Source organism: Rhinolophus sinicus, chromosome 5 (genome assembly GCF_057876585.1).
Source record: "Rhinolophus sinicus isolate RSI-liver-muscle chromosome 5, RSI-T2T, whole genome shotgun sequence".
In the NCBI taxonomy this organism is placed as follows: domain Eukaryota; kingdom Metazoa; phylum Chordata; class Mammalia; order Chiroptera; family Rhinolophidae; genus Rhinolophus; species Rhinolophus sinicus.
In genome coordinates, this window is record NC_142505.1 from 69,189,434 (window position 1) to 69,211,441 (window position 22,008).

Consider the following 22,008-nt stretch of genomic DNA (forward strand, 5'->3'; position numbering starts at 1 on the left):
GTGGCTGTCTGCAAGTCAGGATGAAAGCCCGCACTAGGAACCGAAGAAGCTGGCACCTTGATCTTGGACCTCCAGCCTCCAAACTGCAAGATATGTATGTGAGTTTTTTAAGCCCCTCAGTCTGTGGTATTTTGTTATAGTGGCCCGAGCTAGTGATGGCAGGCCTGGAGTCAGAGCTTAACCTCTTCCCCTAAAGGCTTTCACATGGGAAGAGCCTGAGCCCCTTCTCACGGTCCAGGCTTTACTTTTCCTTCTGTCCCGTGATGAGGGCAGCATCAGTTATGAGAACTAAAGGAGTTGTGTTTTTCCCCACCTTTGAGCTTTGGTGTGTAAATGTCCCACCCACCACGCACATAACCCCCCCAGCCCAGCGACAAGCCCCCTTAGGTTCCCAATGGGACTTCTCGAACCGAGCCACCACTGGCCTCTCTCTCAGAGCCCACCCACTGGAGTCTGGAATCGCATTGCCTGGCCTCTTCTTCTCCATGAACCCTGGCAGGCAGAGAGCTGTTGGCCCCACTGTGTGCCTGGCATGGTGTTACCACTCAAGATTTAGCAGTGAATCTGCACAGAGCTGGCCCTCTCTCTGGGGAAATGGAAAGGGAATCTCGGCAGTAACAAAACCAGCTCCACAATTGTGATGACACTGGTGAGGGCTGCAAGGAAAAGGTGGAGAACTAGAGGGAGTATTAATGGAGAATCTGCCCTTTTGGGTGGGGATTGGTGGGCCCTCTAAAGACATGGCACTTCATCTCATAGCTGAGAGATGCAGATAAGTTATGGTGTTCCTGCCAGAGGGTGCAAATGTCCTGGGGTCAGAAACAGTGAGGTGTGTTCCTAGCAGAGAGGGTAGGATAGGGGGAGAGTCCCAGGAAAGAAGGTAGGAGAGGGCCCCTGAGGTCAGTTAGGAGAAGGTTTCCAACTGTATTCAAAGAGCAATGGACAATATGATGCCAAATGGGGGCGTAATGATGCTGCATTTTACGAAGATTACTCTGGTTCCTCTATGGAAAGTAGATTGACGTGTCACTGCAGCGGTTGAAATGTGGTAGTTTGGGGCTCAAATTCAGGGAAAAGTGGAAAGAAGAGACAGACATGAGGAGTGACCTGGATTGGAATCGGGGACACCTCCCACACAGCCCTGGAACAACTGGGGCCTACGCAGCCCTGTCCCCTTGCTGGCAAAGGAAGCCAGTCGACCTTTGTTCTGCAGAGTGGGGGAGGGACAAAGGTCCTAGGGTCATCTCTCAGAGCCTCCCCAGAAATCGAGGGGCTCAGGGTTCCCTCAATACTCTGACAGCACCACTCTGAAGCCCGTGCTCTGACTACACTTCTCAGAGCTGTCCTGGGTGGACCTTGAGGAGACCTGACCCTGGTGCACATAGCAAGGCTCTGAGCCCGTGCTCACAATCCCTCTGGAAGATGGGAAACCCGCCTTGTTATTTGGAAAAGACTCAAGGCTAAGTGCCCAGAATTATCTCATGTTATGCTCCCAACAGTCCTTTGAGGCCAGGAGGGGTGGTCAGCCCCACCTTAGCAGCTGGGGAGCTGAGGCTGGTCCCCACAGGGAGGAAGGAGATGCCCAGATACTCCTGTTCTCCCTGCCCTGCCACTGGGGCTGAGGGTGGCCACTCTCATTTCGGGCAGGGAGTCTTGTGTCCTTGGACACTGGGTAGGTCTGACCCTGACTCCTGATTTGGGGCAGGCAGTAACCAGAACCCCAGGAACGCCCTGCTCAGCTTGAAGTTCCTCAAGGCAGAGGCCCACATCCTGCTGGTGGTGCAGACAAGGGCTCCAGAGCCAGGGGTGTCAGGCCGCTGAGCCAGGGTCCAGGCTGGGGGGGCTCCGCCTTCAGGGCTGCCCATCAGCTGCCAGCTTCCAACGGCTGGGCTGGATGCCCTGACCCTACCTTGGAGGTCAACTGGGCTTCCTGGGCTGCTGAGGAGTTAGACAGGGCACATCCGGAGTGCCCAGCAGATAGTCAGCGAGCAGGCCAGGCCACACTGGTCAGGCCGGCAGCCGAGCCTTCTCTCAGATGCTCTCAGCCCTGCCTACCCTGGTAGTCTTGGCCTGTGGTGCCCTTTTCTGGGTTTTCTGCCCTAGGAAGCCTCCACCCCTTCCACAAGGGGACACAGGTCCACACAGGTTACTGCTCTGTGACATTTGCACCTCTGGCGGCTGCTGGGCCTTCAGGGTGGCCCCAACATCCCACTCAGGAGCCTTCCCTCTGGCCCCCCTGAGGCCACTCCCAGCAGCCCCGTCCCAGAGGGCAGGACACCCATGGTGACCACTTGCCTGGGCCAAGTTCTTGCTCATTGGTGTGGTGTGGCAGAGACCCCAAACTGGCAAACGGGTTCCCTTCTGGTGCTGGCTCCCAGTCCCCACAGTGGCCTGAGGAGTGGCCCTGCCCTGCCCCCTGGGGCCATGCCAGCTTTCCAGGGGTCTGTGGAATGGCCCCCGGCCCCTGGCCAGCTGCTTCTTGCTCCTCATGGGATGCAGCTGCGAAGCCAGAAGGCTGTGGTGCCCCCCCCAACCTCAGGTGTGGGAACCACGGGGAAGAATGAGTGAAATTCCCAGTAAAACACTCACATCCTTTATAGGGACACAGCTATAACATTTTTGCTGAGCAGGGAGCTGATAGACGAGGCAAAAAGAGCAAAGACAAAAGGCGGCCTCCAAGCATCTCCCTTACATCTCCCCTCCTCTCCAACCCCCCCCCCCCACCTCATCTCCCCAGCAGGCATGTAGGTGTCAAGGCTCCCGAGCACCTTCTCGCCTCATGTCCTGCCCACAACCCCCTACGCACACCATACTTCACGAGTCAGTCACCACTCAGAGCAAATCTGACCTCCTTCCTCTGCCTGAAACCCTCACTGGATCCCCAGTGCCTTCAGAAACAGGCCCTCGAGGCCACTTGGAAGCTGGGCTGGCTGGCTTCTCTGTGATTCGTTTCAGCTGCTTTCCTCCAAGAGCCCTCAGTCCCGACAGCTCCCCCTTCTCGAAGCCTGGCTGCCTCTCCTGCTGCTTGTGCAATGGCTCATGCCTGGGATTCCCTCTTCTCTTCTCCAGCCCCTGAATTCTTACAATATCTGAAGAGCAATTGAAGAAACAAAGTCATAGTAATAAATGTGTTTCAAAGGAAGGGAGCAGTTACTCTCCTGCTTAGCCTCTATCCCTACCTAAGGCCCTCCCACTGCAACTGGAATAAAATCTAAACCCTGCTGCCTCTTCTCGGGTTGGCCTGGCCCTAGGGCTCCTTGCACAGGGAGGCCATTCCTACCTCAGGGCCTTTGCTCTTGCTGTGCCCTCTGGCTTTTCACGTTCTTGCCCCAGCACAACTGTCCCCTGCTCAAAGCAAGCCCCTAAAGCCCCTGCCAAAGCAGTTGCTCCCAGACTGGATTACCCACTTGATATAGGTGACACCTCTCTTCCTTGCTCACTACTGTATCCCCAGCAGTGTTGCGCACATAGTGGGTGGTCAGTAAAGAGTTTTGAATGAATGAATGAGTGGATATCTTTGGAGAGTGTGGACCAATAGGAAATGGACAGAGTGTGACTACAGCGGGGTCCATGAAGCCCTATAATGACCTAGGCCCCGCGACTTAGTGCCCAGGCACCCTCACCCCGCCCTGTGCTCCCTGAGGCCTCTGTGCTGGGAGAAGCCGCTCTCCTTGGTCCATATCGCAGTGGGTAGAGAAGCTGGGACAATGTCCTTGAGCCCTGTCTGAGAAATTGATCCCAGAATCTTTAAACCTTGGGGGAAAATGTTCAAAGCGGCAGGGAGAGAGGCCAAGGGCTCTCTTGTTTGGGGAAATACATTGTAATGTGCCTTTTGCTTATGCAAAGATGCAGCCAATTTCTATTCTGGAATAGACAATGAGGCAAGACTGGCTCTGCATGATAATGTAAGAGTTTGCCTTCTTCTGGGGCAGCTGTGAGCTCAGCTCCCTGACCACAGAGCCCTGGGGCCCAGCCTGGAGTCTCCTCCAGGAGCAGCGTTTGGGGGAGAGGGGTCTCTCATAGGCAGACCTCAGGCATCCTCCCCTCCCCCACCAGTCTCAGAGCCTGTGGGGCACGACCCCCCACCCCTGAGGTGTGATCTCTGTCACCTAACTGCACCCCCACGATGTCGCTGAAAATAATGATTTTTAATTCCTCCTGTAATTCCTATTCTTCTGCTGCCCGATCACCATTTGGACCCAAGGAAAGAAAGAGGGGCAATGCCACCATGAGGAGGCAGGCCATGGCACATAGGATGTCCTCAGGGACAGGACTGGGGGAGGAAAAAGTGTCTTGTTGATCCAGGAGGTCAGGGGAGGTGGCTGAGCAGAGGCAGGAAGACAGACACAGTGTTATGGCCCCATCCTGCTGCTGCTCCCCACACACCTGCAGGTCCCCAGGGTCAAACAGGTCCCCATGGCCATAGGCAGAGTCCACTTGCGATGCGGCGCTCAGCGAGGTGAGACATGGGAGGGCTCGAGTCAGGGAGCAAGCCCAGGAACAGCCTGGCTCCCCAGCCCGGAGCGGAGTGTAGGAATCAGAATCTCCAAGCTGTGCTGGTTGGGGATAGGGGTAGCTGGCTTGGGACTGGGAGAGGCTGCAGAGTGGACATGTCGCCATGGCACTGGGCTTGAACTGGCCAGGACCCAGTGCACCTGAGCAGCCCAGTTAAACAGCCCAAGGACAGACCTGGCCCCCTAGCAAAAATGGCGAAGACTCAGGCCAGCCTTCCCACTGCCACTAGGGCCCCAGGGGATCCCAAGTGATGCGGAAGAAAGGAGAAACCCTGCCCGGCAGGTGTCCACCCAGAAGAGACTGAGGAAACCATGACACTTCAGACTGTCACCTGTGGGCCCTCCAGGCCTTCAGGGCTCCCAGCAGAATCCAGAAGCTTCTCTGCAGCCCTGCTTGTAGCTCCACAGCTCAGTGCCCGACTCTGCTGTGAGCACACCCCTCCCCAAGGAGGAAGCATGTGTCAGACACTGTGGGAAATGGTTTTGTCCTTCTGTGTGGCTCCCTCATCAGCCACCTGGGTCCAGGCTCAGAACAGGCACCCAGAAGTGGGGCGCAAGGGGACAAAGTGCAGGTGAGAAGGTGGCTAAACGCACTGCTGCACAGGGGACCCAGACCAAAGGGGAAGGGGCTGAGCCTCTGGAGGCACAAGGTCCCCTGCAGATCTTTTCTGTGTCTGAAGGGCCACAGGGGGCCCACAGGTCCATCTCAGTGCCAGGCTCCCGTGGGGCAGGGGCACGAGGACACCGCCCCCCTCCAGGCCATTGCCTCTGCTGCGCCATCATGGTCTCAAATCCCCTTACTTGTTAGATTGTTAGCTGCTCCTTCCTTCCACTGGACCTGTGCTCCCGAGAACCGGGACCCTTCTGCATCCTCAGTGCCTAGCGCCCGGCTGGCTCCCAAGCTTCAGGATCAAGTCCAAGCTCCCCACCCTGTCTGGCCAGCTCAGTCCCTCTGACCCCCAAGCCTCCCGATTCCGCATCTCCCATTCCAGGGACAGCCGAGGGCGTGGCACCCTCTGCATAGAACGGCACCAACTGCACGTAGTCCAAACCAGCTGAGGGTCACCTCTACTCTGACCTTCTCCCCAGCCAGGCAGAGGGCACTGGCTGTGTCGTGGGGTAAGGCCCTTGTCCTCCTTGCTTCCCTGAGGCAGGCGAGCGTCCCAATGAGAGCCAAGCTTCTTGGGGACAAGAGCTAGGATGGTTTGGCAGATGTCACGGACAAAAGAAGGACTGTAGCATCTCATTGGTCAGCTGTGACCTTCCAAGATCTGTGCCAGGTACCTCCTCATGTCATTACCTTTCACCTCCCATACCCTGCAAGGGAGCATTATTGTACCTGTTCCGCCAATGGGGAAACTGAGGCTCAGAGTAACTGAGAAAGTTGCTCACATGAGCATGAGGGGGAACCGGGGCAAGGCTTGGAGAGCCATTTGGAAAATCTGCTGAAATTACAGCGTGCACCCTGTGACCTGGCGATTCAAACGTCCAGCATCTGTGATGGAGAAAAGCTTTGAGCATAAGGAAGAAGGGACAAGGACACTTAGGCTACTGGGACTTCTTTTCCATGGACTATTTTAGTAGAGTTTATTTTTTCATGGGAGTCTGTGGGACCATAGTCACTTTATGGGAACTCATTTACTCACTTATTCATTCATTCATTCAAAAGACATTTACTCAACACCTACTACATGCCGGGCCATTGGCCAATCAGGTAAGTGGACCCTCAGAATCCCACATTAAACTTGTAGTGCCTTGTGTGAACCCCTAACCCTTCTGAGACACGCTGTCAAGGGCCCCCCGGCAGGGGAGCAGGACCCCAGCATCACTGGACTGCCCTTAGCACAGGAAGACAGAGACGTGACCACCCACATCAGTCCAGACTGGAGCCCAGCAGCACCACATTCTCTGCTTTCCCGGCTCAGCTGTCAGCTCCTTGCTGGAGTCTGCATGAGACAAGCAACACAGCTGCCCCACGCTGTCACTGAGGAGTGCTGATGCCTGGCCCTCGTGGTCCTCAGGGACTCTAACTCCTGCTTTGACAACCATCAGCTCCCCCAGGGAGGCCAAAGACAAGCTGCTCAGAGGTTTCCTTGTCAGCTGTCGGGAGGTGTCCCCCAGGGGGCAGGGAGGTGGGGAGGGGGGGAGAGGCAGAGGTGAAGATAGCCACGGTATCCCTGTCAGACGTCCTCGGTCTGCTTCGTCATCAATGGCAGTGTGTGTGTGGGGGGGCTATTCTTGACCCCACCCCCACTGGAATGGGCTCCGTGCAGGCAGGACCCCAGGCTCACTCACCACCACACTGTAGCACCTACACGTCTGGCACATAGTAGGCGCTCTATACAAATGTGCTGAATGAATGAGGGACAGGGTGAGTGAGAGAAACTTAGAGAAAACAGGAAGGTGCACTGGACAGAGAAGCCAAGGGGAAAAACCAGGAGAGTCACAGAAGTAGATGGAAAGGAGAGTCAGGAATGGGCACATATGTCAAATGCCGCTGGGAGTCAGAGGGGCCAAGGTGAGAACATGCTTTGGGGCAGGCGTCCTCAGGGGTTCAGGAGTGCTTGCTCCTCATGTCAGAACAGCGGGAGAGGATGTCACCTGGGCCAGGTCCCCAAGGAGGACTTGTCTTCCCACAGGCACAGGAATCCCGTCTTGCAGGCCCGAGTCGTGCCACCTACCTCTCTGAGCCTCGGTGACCTTACCTCAGAAGGTAAACCTTGCAGGGCTGTGGTCACATAGCAGCCTAGCCGTCTGTCCCCTCCAATCTTTCCTTAGGGAAAGAAGACTCTGCGGGACTGTCCCTCTTTGGGGTTGAGTTCATTTATCCTAAGTCTCCCTATTTGGTCCCTGTAAGCAAGGTCTGCAGTCAAAGACGAGTAAGTTTCCTCATGGGAGGAACGACTTAAGCCAGACAGGACCCCATTGGGACCCCCATGAGTTAACATAATAAAAGTCAGGAGGTAGCCATTCCCCTCCTCCTCACCATTATGGGAAGCTGCTAATGCATGCCCCAGTTGTTGTCCTGCACTCTGCTATGCAAAGGACCTATTAGAGCGATAAGATCTCGCTCTTCCTGCTTAGCTCATGGGATGGTTTTACCTTGTGAGACTTGCTCCCCCAGGGGGTTGAACACACCCACCTTAGTCGCCTGGGGACAATGAGCATCGGTTGCTTTGTGACAGATATCTGGGAATTGGAAGAATTTTTATGGTGTGGTTGTGAAAATTTCGCAGACCCTGCCTCTAATCATATGATGCTTATTGTAAGAAATCAATAAATACCCACGAAGACCTCTGGGGCTCCAGTCCCTTGAGGCTGCGAGTCCCTTGGTCCTCTGTGATTTAACTGTATTTGAGTCTCTGTCTCTTTAAGATAGTTTAACCCTCGCCGCCTCCCTCGCCTTCCCACGGCTTGTGTTGTGCAGGTCGCAACACAGGGCCACTGGGGAATGTAGACACATCACAATAGTGCTTCTATGCACAGGCCCAGCACATGTGAAAAAACCCAGCAGCCTCAGGCCCGGGGCAAAGGCATTACCGGTAATGGAAGGCATGGGCTCCAAATGCCTGAAGATAGATGTTTCTCTTTTAAGACCCCAAACCAACTTCATCACTGCCCTGTAATAGTATGATGGTGGATCCCTTAGCCTGGCACAGAAGGCTTTGCCAACCTCAGGTCCTGCCTCTCCCCCAGCACCTGACACTTCAGTGGGGCCCAACCGTGCACTGTGATGTCGCAATGCTGCTGGGCCTTTGCACATGCTATTCTCCCGCCCGCAGCAGCACCGGCACACCCCGTGCTCCTCCCCGGCTAACCCCTACCTCTACACTAGGGGCAGCTCAAGTGGCCCTCTTCTGAGGCACGCTTCCCTGTCAACACGCAGTGCTCCCTGTTGCTGTGGTCAGTACGCATGTTAACCAGGGTGCAATTCTTCACTCCTTGTCATGCCTCCCACACTTCCCATGTTCTGAGCTCTCTCTGAGTGCAGGGACACGACTGCTCACTTCTGCACACAGAGCCCAGAATGGGGCCAATTTAGACCCAGGGTTCAGAGAGCACCCACTGAAAAACATGTGACCAGAGATGGCTCACATTCGCGGGATGCTCTCCAGGCACCCAGCACTCTGGTAAGTACTCCTCTGGTGTTGAACTCGAGTCATGCTCACAACATCCCTGGGAGGTGGCATAACTGCCCCATCACAGGACACAGTAGGGCAGGCCAAAAGGAACAGTCAACCCACTGGCTGGCCAGACTTGCCTGCAATCGTGTTCTGACTCACTTGTGCAGTGTGAGGTCTTAATTTCAATGCTGCTGACATTGAAAAATAATTAGATTTCCTATAAAAGCTGAATTTCCAGCTTCTCATGGAAAAAAAATGCTGGCAACACTGGGTCCTACATGACCACAAGTGAGTGGGGCCCAGAAGGGGACCTCCAGGGGTGTGGAGTCTCCTGTTGCCCCAATCCCCACCACTCCCTACTGCCCACAGCCACCCTTGTTCCTGACCATGCCTCCTGCCTGGCTCCCATCAGCATCTGAGACTGCTGCCCGCTTGTAAGCGGTATATCCGCTTCACACACACCACTGGCCCTGACAGCCCTACCTCCTGGTGGCATGTGGGGCCATACTCTCAGGCCAGTGGGACAAGCATGAGGAGCAGAAACAGTGCCAAGAAAGCCCTGCTGTGACCCAGGGCACCAGCAGACCCCGAGGGCCTGGGGAGCTTCTGCTCCCCATCCTCCTCCGGTGCTATGGCCCAAACCCAAATCTGTCCCCCTTGCCAGGGAGCTCCACTGGGATTGCCTTCAATTTAAGGGAACCAAAGTTTAGCATCTAGTTTCAGAGACATTTCTCTCTTTTCCTAAGAACCAGAGGACTTTGGGTTGCACCGCCCCCCGGCTGGTTTGCAGCTGAAAGGCCAGTTTGCGAGATTCCCCCCAGGACCAGCAGAAAACATCCCTGCCCCTTCCCCTCACCCCCCACCCCATCACCACACAACCGACATTCCTGGAAGCTGGTAAGGAGTGGAGCCCGTATGCCTCTGATTGTTTGCAAACCCTGGCAAGGCTTTGGTAAGCCCAGGCCAATTTCTGGATTAAATTAGAAAAGAAAAGAAGAAAAAATCTGAATCCTGGCACAGACAGAAACCATTCATTCAACAAAAATTGTTTAAGAACATACTGTACACAGGATTGTTTCCATGCTAAGAGGGATCAGAGGGTATGGCCTCTGAAAGTTCAGAAGCGCTTTGGGTCCCATGTTCTCCGTGGGCCTGAGGAGCACACATACCCTCAAGAGAAGAGGTGCCTGGGGGCTCAGGAATCCTCCCAGGACGTGAGCAGTTAACACAGTGGGGAGAGACAGCTCTGCCTGCCCAGAAGTCAGCTCCTCCTGTTCTGCTGTTTTCACGTGGTTATTAAGACCAGCTCATGTGATTCCTTTCAAAAGAATCCTCGAAGTGGCCTCACAGGTCCATTGAGCTGGCTAGGCTGGGCCCAGGGTGGGGGTGGGCCGGGGTCTGAGCAGGGAGGGCGTGGAGATCAGCTCAAGTGTGGGGTCCTTACGATGACCTTGAGAAAAGGGCTGCTCTGGCTGCAGGGAGGCCTGAGAGGGTGAGGCAGAACTTATCTCCTGAGGCCACCTCCTGCCCGAGACTGTGCCAGCCTCTATGGACATTCAGAGTGTTTGGGAGGTTTGAAGACGAGGAAGCCAAGTTCGAGGCAAGGCAGACCTTGGCCAGGTATGCTAGTGAAAGCCCGGGTGAGGACGCAGCTGCTTCTCCCTTCATTCTAGGCCTAGTGCTCCCTTAACATGGACCCCCGAGGGCCCTGGCACAACGGGACACACGTGCAAAGTCTAGAGGGCTGGGGCCACAGCACAAGGTGCACACTAAGAGTAACAGGTTTCTTCAGAGCCTGAGAGCAAATATTTAGCACTAGACAGTGACCACTTTCAGCTCTGCAGGCCACACAGTCCCTGTCCCAGGGATTCCACTCTGCCATTGTCACACAAAAGTGGCAGAGACAGTTAATAAATGAATGGGTGTGGCTGCGTAAACTTATTTTGTAAAAATGTTTATTTACAAAAACAGATGAGGGGGCCGAATTTAGCAGTCATTTTGACAACCCTGTTTTAGAATCTCCAGCTTATCTTGAAAACTTTATGTGAATTTTGTTTTAACTCCATAATATGTCTAAGTTTAACATAAAATCGATGTTTTAAAATGCTTGCTGTCCAAAAAAAGTGGCATTTCAGGGAAGACACCTCACATTGTCCTGTGGCCTCAGTGGCCTCAGCAAACCTTCTGAGGTTCCAGAAACAAAGAGCAATCATGAGCTGCCTTTGGGGGCGGGCTGCACCCACAATGGTCTGCCTCAGGTTTACAAGGAGTGCACTTGGAGGCAGCTCGTCCAGGCAGCTCTGGGTCTCAGTGGACACTGAGCTCCCAAGCAACACAGCAAGGCCTTTGGTTTCTCAGGGAAAAACAGGATTGAAGTTAGTGCTTCAGTTATATGTTATAAAGCCAGATAGGAAGCACTGATCTTGGACCCAAATTTTATATTCCTTAGTCTTGGCACAAATAGATTTTATTTTTAAAAATGCATATGTAAACATGTTACTTTGATAATGGCTCCAATCTTCCCCTAGGCACTCCCCCCTGGCCTCCCATTTGCCTGGCTGGCAAGGTAACTGAAGGTGCCACGAGCACGGGGGTTGCATCCTAGCACAGCTCCTTGGGGCCAGGCTCCCGCTGCCACAGCGCCGAGTTTGCAAGCAGAGACACGCTCAGAGCCTGGCAGAGTGGGTCTGAGAGCGTGGAATTCCCTAAGCACTAGGTTCAGTAGCAGCAGGTGTGTTCAGGGGTGTGTCCTGCATCCCAGCCTGAGATGACCAGACACAGCAAGAGGCACATTTCCAAAGAGAAAAGGTCAAGCAGGACAGTGGCTCCCAGCACACTGGGAAGCCAGGCAGAGGGGAGTTCCTAGTCCTCAGGGCTGGGCCTGCTGGGGGCAGTGGATGAACTGGGAGGAGGAGCAGGATGATGGCAGGGGGCTGGCTGTGCAGACCCCACATGGGGCTCAGCACTGGTGGAGGATGGGCCTGGAGGAGCCAGCAGGGCTGGATGGGCCACACACCGCTGCCTCAGATTGGTGGGTGAGGCTCCCTGGCGGCCTTCCTTGGGGGTCCCAGCCTCTAAGGGCCCCTGGGCCAATGGGACCAGGCCTTAGCCTGGGTTTGCCAGCAACCTTGAGGCTACAGTGTTTAAGAGCTAAAAATCAGTACAAGGGCCCCAGAAGAAGAGGCTGTGGCCCCCAGCCTGGCCCCAGCTCATTCTCAGACACAGCTTTCTTCATCTGGGCAGGAGCCGCGATAGGGCAGCTTTGAGCAGAACCTCTGGAGAGCAGGGTGGGGAAGAGCCATGGAGAAGGGGCCCTGAGGCGGGCAGTGCAGGGAAGGGGGGCGGGACTGACATTCCTGGGTTTGCAGGCAAGCCGCCAGCCTGTGCTCAGAAGGGCCCCCACACTTGGGGCCTGGACGCAGATGCAGGAAGGGTCAGGGTGGGTGCATGTGCCCCGTGGTACCTGGAGTGGTGCGACGGCCACAGCCATGCCACCCACGGCCAGTGGCCCCACACTGGTCTTAGCAGAGGTGAGCCTGTCATACACCCCGACCTAGGTGCCAAGGTGTAAAGATCCTTGGCCATCTGCCCTGTGCTGGGGCAGTGGGCCTTGTAGGAAGGGGAGATGCCAAGCTCAACGTCTCCAGGCCCCCTGGGCAGAGCACAGCGCCATGTGTTCCCCAGTGGTGGCTGTCAGCAGGGCTGGGGCAGCTGTCAGGTCCCCGTGGGCACACCCTGCATTGCTGGCCAGAGCCACGGCCCCGGTGAGGATGTGTGCCCTATGCAGGACCCCCTCCACTGGCTCTGACCTGGGCTCCTCTTCTCTCCCTTCCAACCTTCCCAAGTTGGGCTTGTGCTTTGTCTGAACTTCCGGCCAGCTTGAGGCACCCTCGGGCATGAGCCACGAAATACAAATCTGTTTAATTTTGGTGATAGTGCATACAAGTTAAACACTCTAATTGGAGTGCTTAAAACAGGCTTTGTACAATATAAAGATAAATGGCAAAATTCATGCTAATAATTTAAAAGTCTAATTTTTCTATATAGCGACAATAGAACATTTAAAAACCTTGACAAGCTGAGACAGAGTGTGGGAGAAAGGAAAAGGTTTGATATGTACCTTCTATGGCACTTTTTCCTGCTCTTTGACTAAGAGAACCACATTTTCATCTTGCTCCAGCCCCAGGAGTTTTATACCAGGAGACATTCTGGGTGCGGGGCTGCTGGGGCTGAATGCGATGTGGCAAGGATGTCAGTGGGCTAGGTTTGGGACATGCTGCTGCTGACAACAGGCCTAGAGTCACTGCCGAGGGGACCACAGCAAAGCCCCACATGACAAACTTGTGGGGAAGCATGAAGCGTCAAACACGGCACCCGAGGGCACACCGAGGAGCAGACGTCTGAGGACACGACTGCACAGAATAATGTGAGCTGCCGAAAACCAGCCCCAAACAAAACAAAAGGCAAACTGCAAAAGTGGGAAGAATATTTCCCACCCATATGATGGACAAAAAGTCAACCTATTTTAATATAAACGTTCTTCAAAGTGACAAGAAAGAAACTCAAATCCCAGAAGAATAAAGGACATGAATATCCCAATCATAAAACTGAGATGATCACCTCATTACTATCAAATAAATTCAACTTGCAACAAAAACTATATCCCAGTTGTAGCCACCCATGTACCACAGCTGAGAAGGGTTCAGTGGAATGAGGAGGTGGGGCCAGGCATTTGCTTGGTGGGGCGTGCGATGGTGAGACCATAACAGAGAACATTCTGCCACAAAAAGCTGTAAAATGCATACTGTTGACCAAGTGTTGAACTTTTAGGAACTCAGCTTAAGGAAACGATAAAGGATGAGTGACAGATTCAGCTGTAAAGATGTTCATTACAGTCAGTGGCTGTTCTCACCTTCAATGGGGAAATAAACGTTGTTAGGTGCTTTGAAGTCTGACAATTAAGTTCGCGAACTCATCCTAGAAGAAGTGCTACACACTTCATTGCTGAATATCACTACGGTCACTTTCAAAGTACTCCCCTTGGAAAGCTATGCACCGACGCCAGCACCTAGTCTACCCTTCAAAGCAGTTTTGGAACTCTTCTTCTGGAATGGCCATCAGAGCTGTCATCGTATTACCCTTGATGTCCTGAATGTCATCAAAATGTCTTCCTTTCAATATTTCCTTTATCCTTGGGTAAAGAAAGAAGTCATTGGGGGCCAGATTAGGTAAGTAGGGAGGGTTTTCCAATACAGTTATTTGTTTCCTGGCTAAAAATTCCCTCACAGACAGTGCCGGGTGAGCTGGTGCATTGTCGTGATGCAAGAGCCATGAATTGTTGGCGAAAAGTTCAGGTCATTTTCTTCTAACTTTTTCATGCAGCCTTTTCAGCACTTCCAAATAATAAACTTGGTTAACTGTTTGTCCAGTTGGTATAAATTCATAATGAATAATCTCTCTGATATGAAAAAAGGTTAGCAATATCATTTTGACTCTTGATTTGGACTGACGCAACTTTTTTGGTCATGGAGAATTGGATGACTTCCATTGTGCATTTTGACACTGTGTTTCAGGGTCGTATTGGTGCACCCGTGTTTCATGACCAGTGATAACACAGCCCAAAACATCGTCTTGCCTCTCCAAAAGGTCTTGCTTGGCAAACTTCGACTCTCCTTTGCTTTTGTTCGTCGGTGAGCTCCTTTGGGACCATTTTTTCACACACCTTTCTCATGCCAAGATTTTCAGTTAAGATTTTCCTAACTGTTTCTCTATCAATGTTTACTTGGTCTGCTGTGCTTCCCACAGACAGCCAATGATTTTGAGGCACAATTTGGATGAATTTTTGCAATGTTTTCATCAGTTCTGCTTGTTACCGGCCTCCCTGACCTCTCTTCATCAGTGACGCATTCTCTCCCCTCAGAAAAACATTTAATCCATTTGTACACTGCCATTTTCTTCATGGCATTATCCCCATAAACTTGGACTAACATGTCCCTGATTTCACTTCCACTCTTGCCAAATTTAACAAGAAATTTAATGTTTGTTTGTTGCTCTAATTCAAGCTCAGATATTCTCGAGACAGCACACAAAAACACGCAACAACAGTAATGAATGCCATTCAGCAAGACACTGCCGCACGTTGACACGAACACAGCTGAGAGACACTGATATACCAAGGTTATGAAACCTTACTGAGCTGCTTGTACAGTGCTGCCAAGGTAAGCACAGGGTGGCAAGTTCATGAACTTAATTGTCAGAACTCCTATGTAAATAATCAGTTATATAAACAGGTACATGATGCAATGATATGCCATCATAAAAGCGAGGCAGTGGGCAGTAACTGGAAGGAGAAAACATTCACAAGCCTATATTCTAATTTCCCATTGCAAATAATGTATCATCTGTGTTAAATCTAGTATATGTTCATAAACAAAGAACGTTACTCTTCTAGATTTAAGGTGACAAAGAAGGGAACTGGACCTGGCAGGAGGTGCTTGAATGGTTTGGGGGTGTCTCTGAACACTGAGACCCTTTGTGTGCCCAGGGAAGTGGAGTGCTCAGCAAACATTTAACCCTCTTACCCTCCAGAGAGCCTAAGACAGAGAAACGAATGGATTGATCCATTTCCTGTGAACACAGGAAAGAAGCTGTCTTGCCCGTTAACGCAGGAAGGAGGCAGCCCCTCTAGCTATTTCCCACTGCTCTTAGAGTCACATCCAAGTCCCTGTCCACTTGCCTCCACCTTCCCCTCCCACATGGGCCCCTTGCTCCCCACATGGGCCCCTTGCTCCCCACACCAGCCCTTTTACCCTTCTTCAAATGTGCCGACCTCACTCTGCCCCAGGGCCTTGGCACTGCCTGTTTCCTCAGCCTGGAACACTCTATCCCTTCTCTTCCCACAGTTACCCATTATCATTCGAATCTCGGCTCCAACGTTACTTCCTGCACCCACTTCCCTTACCTCCTGTATAAAGTGACCCACCTTCCCCACCCTTTCCCCTTTTCCAGCTCACTAGTTATTTTATTTCCTTCATTTCATTTATCATTATCTGAAATTATCTCATTTGTTTTTCCCTTGAGTATTGTCTGTGCCCCCCACCTGGACGCAAGCCCATAACCAGAGGCACAGAGTCACCTTGTTCAGAGCTGTACCCCTTGCCTGACGTGGGTGGGCAGGAGCCAGTGTATTAGGCAAACTAGGATGGGCCATGCTGCAGTAACAAAGGCTCCGCCACATAGCAGTAGCTTCACACAATAAAAGCTGGTATGTGCTTCCTCACGCACCACAGCCTAACGCAGACTGGGTGGCCCTGTCTATTTTTGTAGCTGTGCCAACTAAGATACATGACTTTCAAGGTCACTGTGGCAGGGAAAGGGAGAGAAGGAGGGGATACACTGGTTTTTAACTGCATCAGCCAAGAAGTGACACATGTCACTTCCTTCCACACAGACTGTTACATAAAACTAGCACACAGCCCCAAATTAGGAGCAAAGGAGGCTGGGCCCTGGAGAGGAGGGGGATCACACAAATATTTGATGAACCCGAAATGTCTGTGTCATATCAGGACCCACATCGCAGACCATGCTCTGCCACAGAGAGACCCCAAAGAGAGTCCTGCAGGAAGAACCACCCAGAGCGATGAGAGAAACTGAAGCAGCTCAGAGCTGCCAGGGTCCAGCCACGCCTGTGTCCAGTCCACAGTGACCTCTGCTTGTCCCTGCTCCCTGCATTCTCTGGTCCCCTACCATAGGGAGCCCACCAGAGCCTCCTACTCCTGGGGACTCACAGCTTTTCTCTTGAGCCCACCCAGGCTGGCCCCCAAGTCTCGGCCACTGGCTCTCAAGCACTTCTGCCCTCGCCTGGGCTGTCTCCACAGCTGACCAAATGCCTCACTTGGAACGCAGTCCAGGCCGGCTGCTGTAACATCTGTCCTGTACACTGCTGCTCTAGCTGTAGGACTGGGAAGCCCCGTAACCAGCTGTGCACTCACAGGGAGAGGTAGACGTGCCCTGGCCAGGCTGCCAGGGCCACTCGGGGTGAGCTAGCACCTTCAGTGTCTCAAGACCCCCATCCCAGGGCTGCCTATGCCTGTGTTTAGCACCACATGCCTGGTCAAGTTCAGAGGAAGGGCACAGCAGGCAGTCCCGTTGTGTACGAACCGTCCAGGACATCAGCCACAATTCAAATCCAAATGCCAATTCATTACAAATATGAAATCATCCATTAGATGGGCAACTATCAAAGATAACAAGTGTTGTCATCAATAAATCAACAAACAACAAGTGCTGGCGAGGATGTGGAGAAAAGGGAACCCTCATGCACTGTTGGTGGGATTGCAGATTGGTGCAGCCACTATGGAAAACAGTATGGAGGTTCCTCAAAAATCTGAAAATGGAACTACCTTATGATCCAGCAATTCCACTCCTAGGTATCTATCTGGAGAAATCCAAAACTCTAATTCAAAAAAATTTATACACCCCTATGTTTATTGCAGCACTATACACAATAGCCAAGACATGGAAACAACTGAAATGCCCCTCGGTAGATGACTGGATTAAGAAACTGTGGTACATTTATACAATGGAGTATTACGCAGCCATAACGATGAAAGAAATCTTACCATTTGCAACAACATGGATGGACCTAGAGAACATTAGGTTAAGTGAAATAAGTCAGACAGAGAAAGACAAATACCATATGATCTCACTTATATGTGGAATCTAAAGAAAAGAATAAATGAATGAACTAACCAGAAACAGTTTCAGAGACATAGAGGAAAAACTGAGGGTTGCTAGATGGGGGGTGGGAATAAGGGGGAAAGGAGGGGATTAGAAAGCACAGTCAGTAACTACAAGATTGCCACGGGGATACAAAAGTCAATTTGGGGAATGTAATCAATAATGTTGTAAAGACTTTGTAGGGTATCCGATGGACACTTGTCTCATTAGGGAGACCACCTCAGGGATGATGTAGATGCCTGATCACTGCACTGTACACCTGAAGCTGAAGCTGAACAATAATGAATGTCAACTACAAGTTTATATATATATACATATATATACATATGTGTATATATATGTGTGTGTGTGTGTGTGTGTGTGTGTGTGTGTGTGTGTGTGTGTGTGTATACTTACAAGAAGCAGAGCACAGCATTAGGAATAGAGACAGTGGAAATGTAATAGCTGAGTGCGATGTCAGAGGGATAGTGGATGAGGGGTTGACACTGTGAGGGATATAAATGATAAATGTCTAACTATTACATTGTTTTGTGCACCTGAAACTAATAAAAAAATGAGAAAAAAATAAGATGACAAGTGTTGGAGAAACAAGAATGTGGAGAAGTTGGAACCCTTGTGCCCTATTGGTAGGAACGTAAAATGGTGCAGCCTCTATAGAAAACAGTATGGAGATTTCTCAAAAAATTAGAAACAGAGCTACCACATGATCAGCAACTCCACTTCTAGGTATAGACACAAAAGAACTGAAAGCAGGGACTGGAACAGACACTGTGCACCCAGGTTCATAGCAGCATATTCACAACAGCCAAAAGGTGGACACCACCCAGTGTCCATCGATGGATGAATGGATACACAAAGTGTGGTCCATTCATGCAGTGGAATATCATTCAGCCTTAAAAGGAAGGAGATTCAGACACACGTACAACACAGATGAGTCTTGAGGACATTATGCTAAGTGAAATAAGCCAGTCACAAAAGGACAGATAATGTATGACTCCTCTTATATGAGGTTCTTGGAGCTGTCAATCACAGAGACAGAAAGTAGAATGGAGGTTCCCAGGGGATGGGGGAGGGGAATGGGGAGTTAGTGTTTAATGAGGACAGTTTCAGTTTTGCAAGATGAAAAGAATTCTGGAGATGGATGGTGGTGATGGTTGCACACCAATATACATGTACTTAATACCACTAACCTGTACATTTAAAAATGGAGAAGATAGTAAATTTTATGTTATATGTATTTTACCACAGATAAAATTTTAAAATTAAAATTAAAAAATTCTGTTGGAAAAAAATAAATTAAAAATTTAGTTCTTCCATCACACCAGCCACATTTTAAGTGCTCAAGGGCCAGGGAGGCTGGCGGCTGTTGAATGCACGGGGCAGCCTTAGAGCATCTCCTGCAAGGCAGACAGCGCCGCGAGACAGTGTTGCTCAGGAAGCTCCCCCTTTCTCACAAATTCACACTTCCTCCATCTGCCTCCTCCCCAGGACCTCCAAAGGGCTCCACATGTCTTAACTCAGCCCCCAGCACTCTCTCCCTGGCGTGTGCTGCCCTGAATGGAAGACACAGAGCCTTAGAGGGTATTAGTTGTCAGGGCAATGCACGCTCCAAGGCCCACCCCACATCCTTCCACGACATTGCACTCAAGGTGGGAGGCAGAGCTCAGAGCAGGGGCATAGACTCCCCACTGTGTCGCCCTGAGCCCAGGACTGTCCCCAGGCCCTTGCCCCTATAGGACCAAGCACTGTGCCTGGGACAAACACACATCCAACGAACACTTGCTGGATGCCACAGGGAAGAAGGCAAGGCCCAACTCCTCTTCCTGAGCACCTCAATTTATCTCCTAAAATCCTTTCTTGTTATAAATTGTTCCAATTTAAGAATATTTATATTTCTCATGCTTTTCAAGAAACTAATCCAGCCATCCCATTATCCAAAATTGAGGTACAGTTGGATCATGAGGGTGTAAATGAATAAACTGAAGTTAATCGGCAAGACCAAGAGAAAGTTCTAGACTTCCTCCTACTCATGGGAACGAGGTGTGTGACAGAGGGACCCTGCACACCAGGGAAGAGGCAGATTTGCTCCACCAGCCTCAGGAAGAATTCACCAGGATACTCCAACTTCAGAGTCCTTGGGGGTACTTCTCAAGGATGATTCCAGATGTGCTGTCACTGAATTGGACGTTGCCACCATCACGATAGCAAAACCACATTTTATTTAGAAACTGAAAGACATGTTGACCTCCATTATCTCATTTAATCCTCATGACAACCCCTGAGATGTAAATTATCGACCCGTTTTAAAGATGAGAAAACGAAGGCTCATGAAACTGGGACACACAGTCCTGCTGCTTTCCAAGTCCCCATCTCTGGGGTCCCCTGCCCACCTCCAGCTCTGGTTCTTTTCACAAATCTGTCCTCCCTAACCAACTCTCCCAGATGGGCTCAGCTGAGCTTAATGCTGCCCCCAAAGCCTGCACTTTGGAGGTTAGATGCTTCGCATCCCCACGGTGACCCCACACCACACATGGCAGAGGAGGGACTGCGCTCTCTACCAGCCACTCGGTCAGCATCCTTGTGCCTCCTGCAGGCGTGCCAGCCTGGAATGTGAGGGCAACCCCTTCATCTCTCTACATTGGGTAGACAAGGAGCAGGCACCCCATTGTGCCCCAGAATCCTTAAGTGGCACACAGACATCCCATTAATAGCCCAAGCTCAACGGGTCCCCTCTTTAATCTCCAATTCCTCTGACTACCTCAGGGGGAAGCCTCAGGTGGATCTCTGTCTGTCCCTCTCTAACACACACTGATTTCCCTTTTCAACAGAGTGGTTATGGTTCAGAGTCTGCAGAAGGCAGGACTATCTAGCTGGGGTTGAATACCATCACTTTACGATTTACTTTTAGGTTATCTTTACGTCAAGTGAGGTTTCCTTTGTAAATAATTTTAAGTCTTAAAAAAGTTGGTTGATTTATGAGAAAATGTAGTCCAGGTACCCTGTGGGTGTGGCAAAAATCAAGACAACTGGTGCACAGATGACTGGAGTTTGTGAAAAATTTGTCTCAGTGTGGAAACAGCCTTGCCAAGGCAGAATTCCCCCTGCCCCCAACCATTTGGAGATGCGAAAATGAGGTTCAGAGTGGTCTATGGGAAGGTCACCTTTGTCACCTGTGGACCTGGACACCTTCCCTGTGACCACATCACTCACCCCAGGTCCACCAGGAAACCGCAGACAACACAGGTGCCTGGCCCACCTGCACCCCTCCCCCGCCGCCCCACTTACAATGTTCATGAGTGTGAGCAGGTACTTCTGCACGTGCTCCTTGCCGTGGAACTGGACCACAGAGTCGTCCACACCCAGCAGGACCTCAATGTTGTAGTCGTCGTCAGCTGCGTGCCTGCGTGCCCTGGGCCTCGAGCTGTTGACGCGTTCCTCCAGGGTGCCCAGGCTGTGGCGGAGGCTGTCCAGGCTGCCCAGGGAGGCCCCTGGAAAGACAGAGGACACAGCGTGCTGCAGCAGCCAGGCTCGCCAGGGATATGGCAGGGCTGGACAAAACCCCACAGCGGTGCCACTCCGCACCTGCCCTGCCCCAGCCTGGCCATCCTGCTGAAAACTCACAGCACTCTCAAAACAAGGACATCCTTGTTTCATTTTACAGAAAAACAAACTGAGTTTCAGAGAGGGCACTATTGACGTGCCGAGTTGGCTCAGACCCATCAGCACACAAGCCAACACCTGACCCCTGCGGAACCCAGTCTGGTACCCAGTGACGAACAGAGAGGCTGGAAGCTGGGCTGCCCAGCCAGGTGGGTGTGGGCAGAGCCAGCTCTTTTCACACATTCACACACTTGAACACTAGAAAAGGGCTGCCCAGGTGCCAAGGGGCTGGTCTCCCAAGTGTGGCCACCCCTGTTATAACTGGGGAAATTGAGGCCCAGCCCAGGTTGTGCGTGTCCCACGGCATCTCCTTGGGCAGCTCCCTTTCGGAATTTCCTTCTTCCCTGGAAGCAAGATCCCTCGTCTCTGGGCCAGGCCCACCCACTCCCACTTCACAGTCAAGACCTCCCGGGGTTGCCCTTCCAGGTGAACTGTGCTTGCCCCTGGTCCTGAGATGAGGAGATGGGCGGTTGCCTGACTGAATTATGCAGGGACCAGGGCAAGCCCTTCTCATGACAGCTCCTTCACAGTCTGCCTGGGCAGGGGCTCACCTCCAGACCCATAGGCTCAGCACCTAGCCTGGTGGGGGAGTGGGGACCTCAGGCTTGGTTGACTCCAAGCCCAGGGCCCCAGGATGTTGTCTCACCATCTGAAAAGCTGTAGCTACTGCCTTGGTTCCCTTTTCCTTTCCAACTGGGCCTGGGTCCTGCCCTGGATGGGTCCCTGACCTCAGGGTCCTGCTTTTCGTTGGCAGTCCCTCTGTGTGAGGGGAGGGGTTATCAGAGACTCCTGCCCTCGGAAGGACCTTAGACCTCAGATCATTGTCACATCACCAACCCAAGGGGCAGTGTCCAGGCCCTGTGCCCCTGCAGCTGAAGGTGGGGCTGACAAGCCAGCTCAGCTGTCAGTAACCCCGCAGACCACCTCCCTAAGAGTCTTCCAAAGCAATTCTCACTTGGCTGCAAAGACTC

At 52.1% G+C, this 22,008-nt stretch overlaps 1 protein-coding gene across 5 annotated transcripts in view; it reads right to left on the reverse strand.

The window, feature by feature from the left end:
• The window catches only part of ADAMTS2 (ADAM metallopeptidase with thrombospondin type 1 motif 2), a 267,231-nt gene that overhangs the window by 101,719 nt on the left and 143,504 nt on the right, over positions 1–22,008 (reverse strand). For all 5 annotated transcript variants that reach the window (XR_016021425.1, XR_016021424.1, XM_088798870.1 and 2 more), the window contains exon 4: positions 20,663–20,865. Coding sequence is in view for 3 of the 5 variants with exons in the window: in XM_088798870.1 (XP_088654996.1) it covers positions 20,663–20,865 (203 nt within the window). In the remaining 2 variants the exon portion in view is untranslated. The remainder of the gene's footprint in view (positions 1–20,662; positions 20,866–22,008) is intronic.